General features: G+C 34.8%; 1 protein-coding gene across 4 annotated transcripts in view; it reads right to left on the bottom strand.

The window, feature by feature from the left end:
• Window positions 1-19,654, bottom strand: part of ARID4B (AT-rich interaction domain 4B) — a 129,286-nt gene that overhangs the window by 43,928 nt on the left and 65,704 nt on the right. For all 4 annotated transcript variants that reach the window (XR_011235181.1, XM_069484562.1, XM_069484559.1 and 1 more), the window contains exons 8-15: window positions 16,944-17,082; window positions 12,126-12,205; window positions 9,981-10,057; window positions 8,418-8,572; window positions 4,867-4,939; window positions 2,350-2,444; window positions 1,267-1,364; window positions 277-520 (exon numbers count right to left, since the gene is read on the bottom strand). Coding sequence is in view for 3 of the 4 variants with exons in the window: in XM_069484562.1 (XP_069340663.1) it covers window positions 277-520; window positions 1,267-1,364; window positions 2,350-2,444; window positions 4,867-4,939; window positions 8,418-8,572; window positions 9,981-10,057; window positions 12,126-12,205; window positions 16,944-17,082 (961 nt within the window). In the remaining variant the exon portion in view is untranslated. The remainder of the gene's footprint in view (window positions 1-276; window positions 521-1,266; window positions 1,365-2,349; window positions 2,445-4,866; window positions 4,940-8,417; window positions 8,573-9,980; window positions 10,058-12,125; window positions 12,206-16,943; window positions 17,083-19,654) is intronic.

A 19,654-nucleotide genomic window follows, 5' to 3' on the forward strand; every position in this document is an offset into this window, starting at 1 on the left:
TGATCTTACTATTAGCAACAGGAGGTACCAACCAACACTAATATTAATAAAGTTACTTGTAAAAAACTCCTGTCATTCTTAAAACATTACACAAAAATAATTAATGGCTATTTTGAATAGTTATTACATCAAAATTATACAAAAGTAGCACTTAATGCAGAAAATGTATAAATAATAAAGTATAATATTATACAATAAATTAATCTTGGGAACTTCACAGAGCATGTAGAAAATATACTAAAGAAGGCAAAGGACAATTAACAATATCTGATTTACCAAAGAGGGTTTAATATTCTCCTTTCTTTCAATTTCGTCCTCAGTAGGCTTTTCTTCTTTTGGCATTATATTCCTCTCCTCTTCAATCTTTATTTCTTTGATCTCTGTTTCATTTTCTTCCTTAACTTTTATTTCTTTTAAATTTTCACACTCCTTGCATGGCTTGTTAACAACCTTCTCTGGCAATGCCATCTGAAATTCAATATTGGCTGACCTACAATACTCCTCAAAACCATACAAATATCTGGAAACAGGAAGAGACATTACATTCAGTGAAAACATTTTTTCAAAATATAACTATAGAGTTTTTATTTAATGTGTATTCATTTCTTTATTTTAACCCTCAAATATTCAGCCATATTAACATTCTAATTTATTCTAGTTCTTTCCAATCTTTTCAACCCAAATACAAAATTTTGTCAAAAAAAAAAAAAAAAAATCACTAAAAAGACTGTGCTCCGGGTGAAAACATAATCATAATCTTAAATATAATAATATTAACAATAATAGCTATTAGAATATTAGTAATAGCATCTATTCAATGCACATTTATTATATGTGAGGCTCTGGGTCACTTAGTAAATCTCATTTAATCATCAGAGTAATCCTCTGAGGCAAGCAGCACTAACCCATTACACAAATGAAGAAACTAGGAATTAGGAGAAAAAATAAATGGTCCAAAGGCACAAACAACTAATAACTGGCAAAATTAAGATTCAAACTTAGATTTATCTGACTTCAGAACATTGGCTTTTTAAGCTGTATGCACTACTTTACAAATATACCTGGCCACAAAAACTTTCTTCACAGAATTTCTCACATACCTAGTATTTATAAAATACACTTTAGAACATGCTATCATACAGTGATTACTCTAGTAAAACTTTCTGATTTCTTCTTTGAAGAAATAAACTCAGCTATATAGTAAATTCCATCCTGTTTTCTAGGTAAAATATTGAAGAGAGCCTTATTATTAGTATACTAACTTACTTTTTATAAGCACATTTAACGTTGTATCCTGCAGCTGAATTTAAGACAGGGATTCCAAGATCTTGGTAGACTTGTTTCCAAACAGCTCCACTTTCAATCTAAGGGACAAAGTGAAATGAAAACTCCAAAATTAAAAGGTGGGAATATAATAATGTTTTGATACATATAGTATATAAAAATCGGTTTGTATTTATTCAAAAGGAATAAAAATTATCAAACTCAATAAGTTCTAAATTTGGTTTACAAATAAAAGGTTTTAGTACTCTAACAAACCTCAAAGAATTATAAATGTTGGAATATTAGATCATTTGACATTTAAATAAACCCAGTTATAGTAAATATAAAAACATACAGGTTCCTAAATCAAAATTTGTAAAAAGTAGACAGACAAAAATTTTTAAAGGATTTATTATTTCCCACAAAATTAATAAGCTAATAAATCAAAGCAGTTCTCCCACGATTATCAAAGCATCTTATTCTACAGAATATTCTCAGTTAGATGAGTATCATACATCATGGCAACCTTCAAATAATTTCTTCAGATTAGTTCAACAAACTTTTTCCTCCTTGTATAAGGCATTGTGAAAGGGATTAAGAAAATAAAGAATATTCAGACAGACCCTTGCTCTCTCAAGGAGCATGAAGTCTAGTGAAAAAGAGATGTCAAAAGAGTTTTCACCAATATGGTTGTGCTGTGACTCAGATATACACAGGAGGTTTATGAAAGTTTGACCAACTTAACAGTAAATAAGAAAGCTCATTTTAAAAAAATCTATAATTAAAACTTAAATTTTAGATGGGCCCAGTGGCTCCTGCCTGAAATCCAGGCTACTCAGGAAGCTGAGGCCAAAGGATCCCTTGAGGCCAGGAATTCAAGACCAGACTGGGAAACAAAGCAAGACCCCATCCTTTAAAAAAAAAAATTAAAAAAAGTTTATATTTTGCCTAAGGAGGATACCTCTACATTTCTAAGCTGTACATTTTCTTTCTGTTATATTCTTAGGTTTTTATTAATAAACAATTTTAGAGATGGCAGATACCTAACAGGTATGAAAAAGATGTCTCAATGACTGTAATACTTACATTATCAAATCCTCCAAGTTTGTGTACAAGTCTGAATAACTTAAAGAGGTTCAAATTTCGATATCCAAGTACAGGTCGTTTGTTAATAGGTGTACCTGTTAGACGAGATACAAAATATATATTAGAGACACACTACATTTTTTACTTAAAATTTCAAAGGATATAAATAATACCACTGAATATACATAGTACAATACATATATATATAAAAATATGAGAAAAAAATCCCATGCTAAAAAATCAAAGACGTGGTATTTACAACTAAAGCCATTTCACTTATTTTATTTTTTTTAGGAGAAGGAGAGAGGAGTTTATTTGCTGGCAAATGAGGAGGCTGGCAGATTTCTGTCTCAAAGTACCAATGTCCTGCTTCTGAGCAGAAGCACAGAGATTTTAAAAAAGTTCTGATTAAGTCCATCTTCGGCTAAGACAATCTCATGACCTCCAATTAATCCTATCTTCCCTTATATTACATGATTTCTTCCCTCTGGTAAGCAAGAGCATAAATATCAAATAAGACAAAATAAAATTCCAATGAAACGAACAATTTCAAAAATTAGGGAAATAAGGTTTTGTAGAACTAAAGAAAACATTGAGAAGGCCAGGCACAATGGCTAACATCTATAATCCCAGCACTTTGGGAGGATCACTTGAGGCCAGGAGTTTGAGACCAGCATGGGCAACATAGCAACACCCCATCTCTACAAAAATTTAGCCAAGCATGATGGCGTGTGCCTGTAGCCCTAGCTACTTGGGAGGCTGAGGTGGAAGGATCCTTGAGCCCAGGAGTTCGAGGTTACAGTGAGCTATGATTGTACCACTGCATTCCAGCCTGGGGCGAGACCCTGTGTCTTTGGGGGGAAAAAAAATTTTTTTTTTTTTTTGAGGTAATTTGAAAGGCAACCACTTTACAATAAGACTTATTCTTATAATACTTTCTTTCTATTTTACTAATTCACTACTAAACAATGATTCTACAGTAAAGCTATAGTTTTGTTTCATTCTAATACAGGAATATGTAGGGCAAGGGCACTAAATCAAACTAACAAACTGTTAGAAAGTGGTAGAGGAGATAACAGAGTGGTGATATAATGCAACTTATGGCCCTTTCCAGAACACATATGACTGGCTTAATCATCTTTAATCTACTCGAATACCAGATTTTATTCATTTTCTTCACTTTTTCATTTTATCTTATACAAAAGCCTGTGAAACAGCAACTTGTTAGGCCATGCCTCCATTCATATAAAAAACAATACAAGAAACAAAGACATTTTATATTAAAGGATTAAAAAATACTAAAATTGTGGTAGCCATTATCAATCATAAGAACAAAAGACAAACAGAGCCAGCTTCTCCTCATCAGCATTACAGAGATTTAAAAAACATTAATTCCCAGAGTATTGTGACACTTTCAAATATTAACCTTTCATTTTAATCTTCCCTTCAAGCTAAAAAGTTTTCTGCCTCTTCCTACCCCCTTTCTAGCATCTTTCCAAGAAAGGAAAAAGGAGACACTGACCAAGAAGATACGCAGGCAAGCAACAGGGCCACAGTCACTGAAGGACCAGATCATCTCTGTAAATTATTCCTCTTCCCTCAATCCTTGCACGGTTTTAGCATCATTAGGCAGATTCAATAAGCTGAGCCAAGGCTACCTTGAGACTCTTTCACAAGTCTTTCTCTATTTCTGGCTCCCTATGAATAGTTTAATTCTCTTCTTAGTTCTATGTGCCTGGGTTATAAGATTACTTATGGTTCATCTTAAGATATGGTCTCTCTCTCACACACACACTTTAAGTACATCAAACTTAAGTGATTTTGGCTTTTTACTATAAGCCTTTGTGCAGGTGCTAACAAAATGGTACTACGAGGTCCATTCTGCTACCGCTCCCTAATTTAAAGGTTCTTTGGGGTCCCATGCATAGGTGGAAGGATTGGCAGGACAGGATACAGGCATTATGTGTCCATGCCATAATATCTATCAAAATACTGTCAAATTCCTCATTCCACTTATTATGTGACACGCACTATGCTAGGTGTTGGTGATTTCAGCAGTCAAAAACACAGCCATGGCCGGGCGCAATGGCTCATGCCTGTAATCCTACCACTCTGGGAGGCCGAGGTGGAAGGATCGTTTGAGCTCAGGAGTTCGAGACCAGCCTGAGCAAGAGCAAGACCCCATCTCTACTAAAAAAAAATAGAAAGAAATTAGCTGGACAACTAAAAATATATAGAAAAAATTAGCCGGGCATGGTGGCGCATGCCTGTAGTCCCAGCTACTCAGGAGGCTGAGGCAGAAGGATTGCTTAAGCCCAGGAGTTTGAGGTTGCTGTGAGCTGGGCTGACCCCACGGCACTCTGGCCAGGGCAAAAGAGCGAGACTCTGTCTCAAAAAAAAATACAACCATAATTACTGGTGACATCAAGCTTAATGAACAGAATTCTTATTTTTAAGACACTAATTATCTGTCTGAAACCTACAACATTAGGGATGAATAAAAGAGAAACTACTCACCTCTATCTTCCATAAATTTGTAGAGCTGCTGAAGAAAGTTCTCCCTTTCTTCTGGAAATGGTTCTATTTCTTCCTAATTTTAGTCACAGAAGAAAAGAATATTATTTTCCTCAATTTAACATTTTAATAATACAAGTATACTTCCTACGAACAGTAAAGACTAACAGTCATTAAAATATTTCAAAGGTATTTTACCAAATAAGAATTATGTCTCAATGCTAAGCTATTCAAAACCAAGTAAGTCTAAACATTTTATGCTTTACAGAGGAATGTCCCCAAAGTATCACAACAGTTAGAATCTCAAATGTAAATTCTCATATAAAAAATATGACTAGCAAGATTGTTCATGAACTTTTTACCATATCAGAGATCTATTCTTTAAATCAGGGTCACAAGCTCAAGAAGACTTACTCTCACTTACATGAAATTGGGTCAGGGTTTAATGTCAAAGCTGACCCTATTATTGCTCCTCAAGGAACTACACAAGCTTGGGTCCCATTAGCTATAACTACAAGCACCCTTCACTAAACACAGCCCTACTGTACCGTACTTCAGGCTTATATAATCAGTAAAGTAGGGAACAAACTTGATCTACAATACCTGAAGATTCAGACTTAGGGAACCTTCAAGTGATAAAATTGTTCCCTCGATTTATCAATTACAAGGAAGGGACTAGCTTCTTGAAGCTGTGGCAGTCGGGAGCTGGTCCTGAAGCAACTTGCAAGGAGCAGAGTAGTAGGTAAGATGGAGGAACTCACCAATTTATGACTTTCATCCATTCAGCAAACATTTAATGAGCACCTGTAAGTGTAAGCACTATGCTAGGTGCTCAATCAAATAAAAGACCATAAGCTATGGAGCCTGCCATTACAGAATATAATTAGGAGTAACTGTAGAGAAAATGATTCAAAATATAAAGCAAGGCTTTACAGTTACTCTGGCTGAAACGTACATATTTCTAATAGTAAGAGTTAGGATATTCAACGGATATTCTAAATAAACCAAAACCTATCATTTTTTAATTTGGAATTTCATGTATCTAATGCCATTGTTCTACTGAGATTTGCCCTCTTATTTTAAAACCTAATACAATAAAGAAAGCCAAGTTAAAAAAAAATCCATGTTCACAAACTGTTAGGTTTTCTAGTTAGGAGAGAAGAATAAATGACAACCATTAATTTCCTTATAATAAATCTACATTTCTCAATTTAAACATACTCCACATATGTCAGGTTTGGTAAGGTAGTCAAATACAAATATAAGGAAATCTATTTTCTAGATATTAGGTGTCCTCATAGTACAATATTTGACTTTAATAAACTGCCAAATTTATTCCTATTCTAGGCGGGGCGTGGTGGCTCATGCCTGTAATCCTAGGACTCTGGGAGGCCGAGGTGGAAGGATCACTTGAGCTCAGGAGTTCAAGACCAGCCTAAGCAACAGTGAGACCCCATTTCTACAAAAACAGAAAAATTAGCCAGGTGTGGTGGTGCATGCCTGTAGTCCCAGCTACTCAGGAGGCTGAGGCAGGAGGATCACTTGAGCCCAGGAGGTTGAGGTTGCAGTAAGCTATGATGACGCCACTGTACTCTAGCCCAGGAGAGAGAGCAAGACCCTTTCTCAAAAAAAAATAAATAAATAAAAAATTTATTCCTATTCCTCAAACATTTAAGGAAAGGTTGTATGTAACTTAAGAAAATGTTTAAACTGGATATCAGGGCCGGGCATGGTGGCTTGCACCTATAATCCTAGCACTTTGGGAGGCCAAGGCAGGAGGATTGGTCAAGAATTCGACACCAGCCTGAGCAAGAGGCAAGACCCTGTCTCTCTACAAAAAAAAAAAAAACCCAGAAAAATTAGCCAGGTGTGGTGGTGGCAAGCACCTGTAGTCCCAGCTACTTGGGAGGCTGAGGCAGGAGGATAGATTGAGCCCAGGAGTCTGAGGGTGCAGTGAGCTATGATGGCACCACTGCACTCTAGCCTGAGTGACAGAACAAGACCCTGTCTCAAAAAAGAAATAAATACACTGGAGATCAGATTTGCTTTTACAAAAACAATTTGTAAAACACAAATCTAAGCACCAAAAGGTTTGGTAACAATATTTATTGATCATCTGTTACATTTTATATACTATGACGGACACAGTGAGTGTGAATATGAGCAAGACAGAGTTCCTGTCTATGAAGAGCTTATAAATTAATGTTGGAAACACAGACAATAATTATAAATAAATGTATGTGTATGTGTGCATACATATACATAAATGACAAAAATATGTACAAGGAACAGTAGCAGTTAGACCAGTAAATGAAGTAATGAATCTTCCTGAGGTGAGGGAGGCAACGGCTCACAGGTTTCCCTTTACAGAGATGGCGCCTAAGCAGTTGTGAATTCTGAACAGCAGTGTGCCAGGCTGACTGAGGGCGGAAAAGGCAAAGCAGGGAAGGCAGAGGTACTGGTATGCGTGAAGGTAAGCAGCAGCAGGGAATGTAATTTAACACTGCTACAGCATAAGGGGGGGGGAGGGGGGTGCTAAAAGAAGTGATGGGAAAAAACAGGCATGAGTGGGACCAGAAAGGCAGTTCTACATTGAAGCTTGACTTTTACAGTGACAAAAAGCCATTCAGGGTTTTAGCCAGGGATAGATTGCTCATTTTAGCATTTTTAATAGAAAGCAGTCAGGGGAAAGACTGAAGCAAGGAAATTTTTACACTATACACTGTCATTATAAATCACTATACACTAAAACATAACCTCCAAAATAATCCTATTTCATTAAGAGTTTACTACAGTTAAATGGTAGAAATTAATAACTTACCAAAAATATTACATATGACAATAAATTACCTTAATTTCCTAAACATATTAAATAAAATTCACTTTATGGTCAAATATAGTAGCCTTCACTATCTGTACCACTCATTCAATAACTTTTAGGAAGTTGCTCAGCAAACCACTGAGGAGTGCCTTATCACTGCCAAACCTAAAGCACCAATTACAGTAAAATCTAGCTTTAGCTCTTTGATCCATGTAAATTCACAGATGTCTTATTTATGATATAATTAGAACTATCTACTCATTTGTATTAGATAAAATGATTTAAGGTTCTCTAAATCAAAGAGATATTAATGTTTTCTTTTCTGCTGATTTTTCTTTTCATACTAAATGAAAGATATTTTATTTTACACTTTTCCAGATATTTCAATAAAATATTCGGGTATAAACATTTTGACGTGACAGTTGTCTACATGGTGATGAAAAACATTTTGAAGTATTAGATGGGTACTTCCTTAATCATATGATAAACCAAAGGCACGGCAAGAAACTTTTTTGAGGTCACTAGGATAACTATACTTAATATTTTTAATTTCACAAGACCATATTTCTATTTTAAAGTAAGCAAACTCCTGGATCATAAATATCAAAAACAATTTTATTATGAGATATTTCTCATACTATAAATATGTGACTAATGACTTTATGCCAAATCCTAACCCACAAAGGAAACCCAACTTTTATAATTTTAATAGGCATCAACTGGTTTTACTTACCTCTTCTTCACTGCTATTATCCTCCTTTTCTTTTTCATCATCTTCCTCCTCCTCTTCTTCCTCGGCTTCACTGCTAGAGCTGTCCTCTTTCAATTCTGTCTTCCAATTAGCAGGAATAGTTCTACTTTTGTGAAATTCAAGTGCCTGATCAAAGGCTGGAAAGAGACCATACACCTACATGAACTGGAAGAATTAAGACAACTGATTTGTCCAAAAATATTAAGAAATAAAACTACTGTGCTAGAGCATGACATGGTGGCTCACGCCTGTAATCCCAGCAACTCAGGAGGTTGAAGTGGGAAGATCGCTTGAGGCCAGGAGTTCAAGACCTGCCTGGGCAACACAGCGAGACCCAAATTCTAAAAAAATGAAAAAACAATTAGCTGGGCATGGTGGCACACACTTATAGTCCCAACTACTCAGGAGACTGAGGTGGGAAGATCACTTAAGCCCATGACTTCGAGGATGCCGTAAGCTATGATCATATCACTGTACTCCAGCCTGGTGACACAGGGAGACCCCGTCTCTTAAAACAAAACAAAAGTACTGCACTAATACCACTCACTTTTATTTCGTCTCATCCTCAGTCAACCAAGTATTTATTAAGTATTTGCTATGTACCAGGCACTATGCTAAGTACTTTTCAATACAAAAGTCCATTTAATCCTATCAGTCCTAAGCAGTAGGTACTCATTTTACAGATGGCAATACTGCTACCACTGAAAGGTTCTTAGGTTCAAACACATACAGGAGAAAAAAAAACAGTTTTTTTTTCTTTTAAATGAAAATTAATCTTGTCCAATAAAAATAACTTTAACACAGGTAAATCATGTAACAATTTAGCCAAAAAGCAATTATATATCCGAAAAAGAGCCATTGTAATAAACATACACCATTTAAAAATTGACTACAAATGTTTTTAACATTTTTAGTTAAACTCAAATTAAAACTATGTTAACAATTAGCTTAAACTAAAATTAGCTAGACACAATTATTCTCATTTTATAATAAATGGAAATAAATTATAAACCATAAAATTTAGATGATTTTGAGCCAATATACATAGCATGTTATCAGATTCAACGAATAAGGGCAAAGCAAAAATAACTATTTACAATACCAAAAACCAAGTAACAAATGCAATTACAGCATATTCCTCAATCAAATAAAACTACTGGAGCCTTGTGATTTAAGATGCACATTCATTAGTGAGAAAGACCAAATACAAATTACTTTGATTCTTTTTTCTATCATCCCATGGAAGTATTATTTTATTTACTAGGCAAAAGCCAGACTATAGTAATAGCTAAAGACACAATTCTTTCCCACTTTTCTAGATTATTGCCCCTGATTATGAGATTAAAAAAAAAAGAAAAAGGAAAAAAAAAATCTATTTAACAAAAGACACATGGATTTATAAAAGTATAAGCCACAAGAACCTAAATATAACTTCAAGGACATGATTTTTTTAAAAAAATTTTTTAAAGAGTAAAATAAAACTTAATCTTCAAAAATATCAGCAGTTTTAAAATTACTAGTTATTTATTCCAAGATTATCCTTACCTTGTTTTAATATAGCATCAGGCTTTGGTGCAGTGTCACTAGTAATTTCATGAACATCTTTTCTTGGCACTGAAGTACTACATGTATTTTTGAATTATAAAGGAAAAAAACAAACAAAAAAAAAAGACGGATTAAGAATCCAGTTGCTTATATACATAGAAAGATACTGAAAATATGGGAGTACTGGTAACTACAATGAAAGTGACTGCACACAAGGTTGCGAGGCCCAAATAATATGCTAGGGAGGATGTTAAAATATGTAATTATCATCTACAGAACGATCCTACCTTAAGATATATTTTATAATACCAAGATGTTCTCAAATAGCAAAGAGTCTCCTGCCTAAATGTAATACTGGAAACTGTTTATAATAATATAATGATGAATAAAAATGTTTGGATGACAGAATGCATGAACCCAATAAAAAAGAAGGAAAACAGTAAGAATTTGCCATTACATTGGGATATTCATAAGAAATCCATTTAAGACTGGAAGAAAATGTACCAGTTTATAATGTAAATATTCTTTTAAACATTTTTTAAGAACCGGATTCTAGGCTCACAAGCAAACTTCTAAGATACAAATCTGAGTGAGGCCTTTCATGGAACTCCATGATATAAAGAGGGTCAGATGCAAACTACTGGAACAGAGCTTATCACAGATATCACATGTATTTCCCATGTTTCTTAATAATAAATCATAATTTAGCTTCTGTGCATTTGGTTTGGGTCCATTGATCACAAAAGCCTTAAAACTATTCCAAATACATTTTTGGCCTACCATTTTTTATTTTTAAAGTTTCAAATGCAAAAGTAGATAAAATTGTGCAATGAATCCCCATGCATCCATCACCCAGCTTACAATGATCATAAACTCACAGTCACTGTTTCATTTATTTCCCTATCTACTTCATCCCACCCCAAATGGATTATTTTGAAGCAAATCCCAGACATTACATAATTTATTTAGGATATTTCATCATGAATCTTTGAAAGAAAATTTTTAAAAAATATAATCATATCATAATTGCACATCTAAAAATTAGATATGTGATCTTTTCAGCTTTACTAAGGCATAACTGACAAATAAAATTGCATATAATTAAAGTATCCAGTGTGATTTGATACATATACATTGTGATATGATTATCAAAATCAAGTTAATTAACACATCCACCACCTCACATAGTTACTTTTTGGGGGAGGGAGAGAGTAGAAATGCTCAAGATCTACTCTCAGCAAATTTCAAGTATATAATACAGTACAAGTAAGTACAGGTGCCATGCTATACATGAGATCCTGAGAATTTATTCATTTATAATGAAAAGTCTGTACCCTTTGACTAACATTTCCCCATTTCTTCCATCCCCAACAATAATTTAATATAAAGAATGTAATCAATTTCAGTGTTCAAAAATCTCTTATCTCAATTTTGTTAAAGGTGGTTCCATAGATTGTTTTTAAAAATAACTTTTTAGAACTTCAAACCCCAAACATCAAATCTTAAAACGTGATGAACTTCTTAGGTAAGGTACTGACACGCAATATATAGCTCAGTATAAAATATCTGGCTTCTCTAGTCACGTAATTCTTAAAGAAAAAAAAACATAGAAATTCAGAATTCAGCTCTAAAAATGTTCTACAAGAAAAATCACTCTCTTAACACTTAACATAAATCTACAGTAACCCATTTTAATCCTGACTACTGCAAAAGCTGAATACTATCCAAGAGGTATCACTACAACCATTAGATATAACTAGAAATATTAGAAATAAACAATCAAGAACAAACCCTAAAAAAGGTCAATAAATATATCAATAAAGTATTAGATATGTTAGGTATAGCAAATTTGTCTCAAATCACCATCTGTTATATGGGCAAATGTTGACCAGTGAGACAGCACTGAGAGTCTACTGTGGAAAGGAAGACCAAGATGAGCAAGGAAAGACACACTGTAAGACTACTACACTTAAAGATAGCATGAAAAACAGTCACTCTTTGAAACATTCTATTTGAAAGACATTTTATGTGAGAAATAAAAGCCTAAGGTCACTGGGAATAACTAATTCATCATTTAACATCCTAATTTGAAAAAATAACATATTTTGATAAAGAAGTTTTTTAAACCAAGTGAATTATACTTACAATTTGCCATCTTTGAAAGATCGAACAAGAATATTGTCCTTTTTTACAGCAATCTCATCACTACAATCAGGACAAACCACCTTTAAAAAAAAGTGTGAAACTATTGTAACTAAAAGCACATTTACAGATAGTTATATAAGTACCTACTAATTAAATGCTTTAAAAAAAATTTAAGCTTAAAGTTTAAAAACTAATTTTAGTTTGAGAATAAATCGGTACACACACACGGGGGAGCACACATAAGTAATTTTAAATTGGTATCCTACATCCTTCCAGCTCTCTGGATAATCCAGACTGTTTTTTAGCACACGCGTGGTGTTGAAAGCAGAAGAATGGCTATGACTAGGCTGGAGCTGCGGACCAAGTTCTAGCCAAAAATAGAAAAGAGGCAGAGCTGGAAACTGAGGGGCTATGTCATGGTTAGGAGAAGGACAAGGGTCCAGAATTTCCAGAGCCTTGTAGCCCATATTAAATCTTAGGATAAAATCTAAAGTATTTAGAGGAAGGGTCTAAAGAAGCAAAATGTCATAATAGATATGCCTTTTAAAAATTTACTTTGGATGCTATGAAGAAAATGGACCAGGGAAAGGCAAGAGTTGAAAGAGACTAAGCTACTATGATCATCTGGGTGGGAGGTGGTGGCTTGGATATACAGTGGTGGCAAATTAAAGGGATGAGAAATATCAGAGATAACTAGGGAAGTAGAGATGACAGTGAAGAGGACACTTAGTTTTCTGCCTTGTGCAAACAGAAAGATGACAGTGTCCTTCACTATGAAAGGAAAACAACAGAGAAGGCCACATCTGGGCATGAGGGAGGAGATAAAAAAGCATGGGACTTATTAAGTTCTGAGGCGGCTAAAGGACATCCAAATGGAGATAGTGAACAGACAAATACCCAGGTCTGGAGCTCATATAAATTTGGGAGTCAACAGCCTAAATATCAGGGGTCTAAAATGTGGGGCCTGTGAGCCAAATCCACCCATTATTTTTCTCTGATGAATTAAGGGTTTCAAAAACCACACATATGATAGCTTTGGGCAGTGCTGCCACTGGCGTGTAAGTGGGCTCACTCTCCAGTTCCACCACATCTGCATTTTATTTATTTTTATATAATTTTGTTTTTGTTTTTTGTAGAGACAGCATCACACTATGTTGCTGAGGTTGGTCTCAAACTCCTCGCCTCAAGCAATCCTCCTGCCTCAACCTCCCAAAGTTCTGGGATTACAGGCATGAGCTACCGTGCTTGGCCACAATCTGCATTTTACCCTGTTCACTCATGTATGTTATTTTCTTGGTCCCTAAAGCACCTCACTTTGTTATCTCTGCAACTGAAGCTGTAAGATGGAAGAAGACCCCCCACACACACAAAGAGAAGATAGTGATATATTCTGAACCCAAATTACAACTTGAAAGGTGGGTTAGAAGAGGAGAAGTTGGTGAAGGAAAATGAAATGGAAGATGATGCAAACCATGGAAGCTAAGGCTCCCTCCTCTTAAAATGGGAGTAAATACCACTTATTTTCCAGTATCAATTAGAATTAAACAAAACTACTTACATTTAACAAACTTAGCACAGAGCCTAGTAAGGTAAACGCTCAGTGCATGGTAGCTATTTATAGTTCCTAGAAACAGGCAATTGTTTTCCAATATGAGGTTGTTACCAAAACACTTATAAAAATTTACTCAATTTATAAATAACTTTAAAATTAAAACATAAGTCTTATTTATGTGATTTTATCAAGACTGTTTGACTTAGAGCACAATTTCACACTCTAGTTGACAAAAATAACTCCATCACTGTTCAATAGATCAATTTTGGGAGGGGGATAACACACATCAATAATTCTCAGATTTTTGAAATAATAATGGAATGGCTGACTAAACAGATTACTAACCTTTCAATATCATAAATCCTTAAATGTTTTTCTTTTCATCAAGGAAACTACTAACTACGGTGAGAGAAACTTAATACCCGAAACACTAATGGTGAAAATTTAATGTTGCTGTTGCTTGAGAAAAAGACACACAAAACAGTTTTAAAAAACATATTATCAGGCCAGGTATGGTGGCTCACACATGTAACCCCAACACTTTTGAGAGGCTGAGGTGGGAAGATTGCTTGGGCCCACCAGTTTGAGGCTGCAGTCAGCTATGGCACCACTGCACTCTAAACCAGGCAACAGAGTGAGACCGTGTCTCCAAAAAACGTATTTTCAAAAGAATCTTAGTGCTTTAGGAACAAAGAAATAATCTCACGCTGATACTTAAATTTGTAGATTACTCATTAACCCCAAAATGCTGCAAGTTACTTAATGCTTCTAATGCTGTTTCCTTATCTCTAAATGCAGATACACAATCACAACTACCTCATAATACTTATAAAGGTGTTAGCACAATCCTTGTATGTAATGGGCATCCAATATACGTTGGATGGATGGACACATGGGGAGGTACCAAGGTATCATAAAGTATTTGTATTTATTAAAGCAAATAATTGTCTACATTTTTTCATTATAATTTAAGAGCTGACATTTTTGGGCACTTAATTTGTGCTAAACACTAAATTAAGCAGTGGGGATAAAGTACACAACATGTTCACTGAAAAAGATAAACAGGTATCACTTCTAGACAACAGTATAAAAGAAAGATGCTTCTATTCCATAATATTTCTTTTTCATTTGAAAAAATGAATAATTATGAGACCATGGTTACTTAGTTTACCTCATAAAAACCACAAATATGCAAAAGTTTATATATATTATGAACATAAATTTTCATACAAATGCACATAAACAAAGAATAGTGTATTTCAATCCTATTTCCATGGTTTCTGCAATTGTTAATCAGTGAATACGAAAATAAGAGAATGAAAATAAAGCTGAGTAGATTCTCAACTAAAAATTTTAAAAATTTATCAAACATAAGAACAGAGAACCTCTACAACATTAAATGAGTTAATCCTAGTAACACATTTTGAAGTGTTTGGTATATGATAAATGCCATATTTAACAAATACGAGTTAAATATGCTTGAGAACACACAAAAATTTTATTAAACGCCATTAACAGAAGAAAACAAGATTTTTTTTTTTTTTTTTTTTGAGACAGAGTGTCGCTTTGTTGCCCAGGCTAGAGTGAGTGCCGTGGCGTCAGCCTAGCTCACAGCAACCTCAAACGCCTGGGCTTAAGCAATCCTACTGCCTCAGCCTCCCGAGTAGCTGGGACTACAGGCATGCGCCACCATGCCCGGCTAATTTTTTTTTTTCTATATATATTTTAGTTGGCCAGATAATTTCTTTCTATTTTTAGTAGAGACGAGGTCTCGCTCATTGCTCAGGCTGGTCTTGAACTCCTGACCTCGAGCGATCCACCCGCCTCGGCCTCCCAGAGTGCTAGGATTACAGGCGTGAGCCACCGCGCCCGGCCGAAAACAAGATTTGAAGGGGATCTGGTTAATAGTAGTAAGGGAGTGAGAATATATGAAACTGAGACAAGGGAATAATTTTTGACCCATTCTGTCTCTTGATACCTTAGGAAAAAGTAGTTGTTAGAAATGAGAAGAATGGTACCTTCAAAATATCTTTAGGTTAAACAATGGATCTTCAGTTTATAAGTATGAGTCAGTTTATAAGTATGAGGTGGGGGGAGGATCTATCTGTAAAAGACATGGATCCCAGTATTTGATACAAATGACCCAATGGCCTTCAGATAAAATCATCAGAGGCCACGACAATTCAAACACATCAAATTTTAAAAGATAAGTCAAGATAATTGTGAAGAGACACTGATTACTAATTTCAGTCTCCTATTTGAAGTTCAAAACTTTCAATGACTTATTTAATTATATCCTGTCCAAAAAGAAATGCATTCTTATTACCACAAGAGTTAAATCTTCATAATAGTATGATATATAACTAATTACTGATTGAACTTGCATGTGCTTTAAGAGCTACAAATTGTTTTGTTTTCTACCAAAAGATTAGTTGAAAGGCAGCCTAATTAAGTCTCTAAAAGATATTGGTATATATTCCCTTTATAAAAGTCAAAGAAAATGGTCTCCTATACACGGCCCCTCCAACTTGCTATAGAGGCTAGTGGTTATCAGAAACAAAGAGGTAAAAGTTCAAAAGACTTTCTCTCATCTGTCATCACAGTTTGAGTTGCACAGAACTTGGGATAATGAGGATACTCCTGATAATAAAGCACTGAGTGCTTCCTCAGAATCACAGAAAGGCAATGTGAGAAAACAAATAGAAAATTCAAAATATTGAACCTGGGATCTAGGGAGTTATAAAACTTGTGGAGTGAAAACATTAAAAAGTAGGTAGATAAAAGAATCTGTTGTAGGGACAGTCAGAGACTGAGGTAACCTATAATTGCAGTCATGGTTATGTAGAGAGTGCATAAAATGCAAGATTAAGATCAAGGAAGCAAACACCCTGGCTCAAAAAGTATGAGGAAAATGGCTATCTTCGTGAACCAAAAAAGATTGTGTTCTTTTGCCATCCAGACCTCATGGTGGACTTAGGAGTTTTAGTAGTCTGCATTATGAATTTTCTACTCAAAATAGAGAGGAAAGTATAATCAACTCCCATATACCTAGTCTCTAAGATTATCAAGATTTTTGCCTTTCTTGGATGACTTCAAGAGTTCTTTGTACTCAAAGAAAATTTTGAAAGTAATCTTTGTGTGAAATGAACGATGCTAAAAACATTTCCCCATTTTAGACCTACGAAAAACACCAGTAAGAAAATCCATTGTTTACTTCATTAACTTACATGGTTGAAATTAAACTCTTTTACACTGAAGCTACTCACCAATGCAGGAAACCACAGTGCTTTCTTTTTATCCAAACTAATGTAATCTACACATACAACTTTGCCTAGTAGCTCATCAATCTGTTTCCTATCATCCTCATCTTCATCACTGGAGGATGACGAAGATTCTTCCTCTGGTCTAGGGAGAGAAAAAAATAGATAGTTCCATTTATCTTCACAAAGAATAAACATGCCAATGTTGAACACAGGCATTCCAGAACTCGTATCACATTTCCTAAAACCTAGAAAATGGCTAATTTAAATTTTAAAGCATTTTCTAAATTTCTAAAAAAAAAAAAAATGACAGCAAGAGTTTATCATTAGAGGAAAGCACATTATTTTCCTAAAAGTCTGATTTATTTAGTGCTATTTCAAAAGATTAAAGAGGAAGATCAGTACAGAATAACTGGTCCCCAAATCCTCAAAAAGCTGAAGGTCCCATATTAAACTCAGTACTACATGAAAATATATTCAATCCCAATCGCAGATTAAAGGATGTCTAGAGATAATAATTTTACATTCCCAGTACAAAACTAACTTTAAAAGGGGGGGAAGCAGATCTTTGCTGACTGAGGGTGGGAGTGGGAAGAGGAGATAATATAGTAAGAGATCACCACTGCTATCCTTAATATCAAATATACACGAACTAGGTATTCATGAAATATACAATATGGTTCTTTTGTATTAAGTTGAAAACTCCTTTCGTAACATTGAATATTGTACTAGTAAATTATAAAGATATTAACTGTCAGAAGAAAAAGGAAGTATCTGAAACCATCAGTTTCATGTTAGAGGAAACACAGTAAAAAGTAAAACTATAAAGGAAAATAAAACAAAAAGCTATTCTATTTTTAATCTGGTTCCCAAAAAGTCTACAATTAGTACTAAAAATAAAGATTTCTAACAACTGGCTGCTCAAAATGCCCAGAATAAGTAAAGACACCAGGAAATGTTGAATAGATAGACTACAATATATGTTCTTATAAAATACAACAGAATAACAGCTAATATTGATTACCTACAGGGATGAAAATATTTTTGACATAGTTGTCAATGACCAAGTTCACCAACCAAAAACTATGAAGTGAAAGATCAACTATTTTAAAATTTTAAACATAATTTACCTGTTCGGTTGATTGGAACAAATTCAGTATAGTCTGAATTTGTCTTTGATGCCTTTCTAAGGGGACGACAATATAAATGACACCCCTTTATATTTATGTATACCAATATAAATATAAAAGAAGGAAAAACTATTATAATAATATTAAACATTTTAAAGTGATATGGGTAATATCACTATCTGATTTCAATGATCAGACAGCTAACTTAAAAATTGTTCCCTGGCAAAAACAAATCAAATCTTTGAAGTTTGCTACTGAGTAGAGAAGTACTATACTTTGAATGGCACTCAAAGAAGTTTAATCCCTACTTAGAAAGTAGGTAACAGGTAGCTGAAAAAAGCAACACACCTTTATATTTGCTGAGCAAAAGTTCCTACACATGGGCACATAGCTTAGCACAAGTCGTAACAGACTTGACAAGTTTGATTTCTAGTTGATTTAGAAGAGCTTCTCAAGGGCAATGACTTTATCTCTTCACTTTCAAATAACTACAGAACACAACCAAATTTAAAATCATAATAATTGTTTTTCTAAAGCACTTGTAGAAGACTCATTCAGCTAGGGTTGTTTCGTTTTGTTTTGTTTTTTAAGAGACAAGCTCTCACTCTGTTGCCCAAGCTACAGTATAGTGGCCCAATCATAGCACATTGTCTCCTCAATCTGCTAGGCTCAAGCAATCCTCCCCGCTCAGCCTCCCAAGTAGCTGGGATTACAAAAGGTGCATGCTACCATGCTGGCTAGTTTTTTAATTTTTTCTGGAGACAGGGTCTTGCTATGCTGCTCAGGCTGGTCTCAAACTCCTGGCCTCCAGCAATCTTCCTGCCTCTGCCTCCCTAAGTGCTAGGATTATAGGCATGAGCCATCACACCTGGCTCCACTAGGGATTTATGAGCATTTTTTTTTTTTTTGAGACAGGTTCTCACTCTGTTGCCAGGGCTAGAGTGCAGCAGCACCATCATAGCTCACTGCAACCTCAAACTCCTGGGCTCAAGCGATCCTATTGCTTTAGCCTCCTGAGTAGCTGGGACTACAGGCATGTGCCAGATAATTTTTTATTTTTTGTAGAGATGGAGATCTTGCTACTCCCTGGGATGGTCTGGAACTCCTGGCCTCAATCGATCTTCCTCCTTGGCCTCCCAAAGTGCTAGGATTATAAGCGTGAGCCACCTCGCCCAGCCTGAACACTATAATGTATTATTAGCAAGCTAGAAATCCACAATGTCAGAGATAACATATATAAAAATCTGTAAAATGTAGAAAGAGAAAACTGCGATTTAAGTGACTAAGAAAGTTATCTGTGTCATTATAAAAATTCTAACTTCTTTCTTAAGATTTAACAAGTGCGAAGACTTCAGACTCCAAAAAGTTATATCAAAAAGAAAAACAAAAAACCTTTGTTTGGCTAGATGAAACATCTACTCTAAAGCCATCCCCACTTTTGGACTAGATGCCCCTCCTCCCTCACCTACTCAAGACTTCATTCCACTTTACATTTACAACCTACCTGCCCCTCTACCTCTCTTTGCCCTGCTCTTATTCTTATTTCCACAGCACTTACAACTTCTATCTTACTATGTAATTTACTTA

Source organism: Eulemur rufifrons, chromosome 11, assembly GCF_041146395.1.
Source record: "Eulemur rufifrons isolate Redbay chromosome 11, OSU_ERuf_1, whole genome shotgun sequence".
In the NCBI taxonomy this organism is placed as follows: Eukaryota; Metazoa; Chordata; class Mammalia; order Primates; family Lemuridae; genus Eulemur; species Eulemur rufifrons.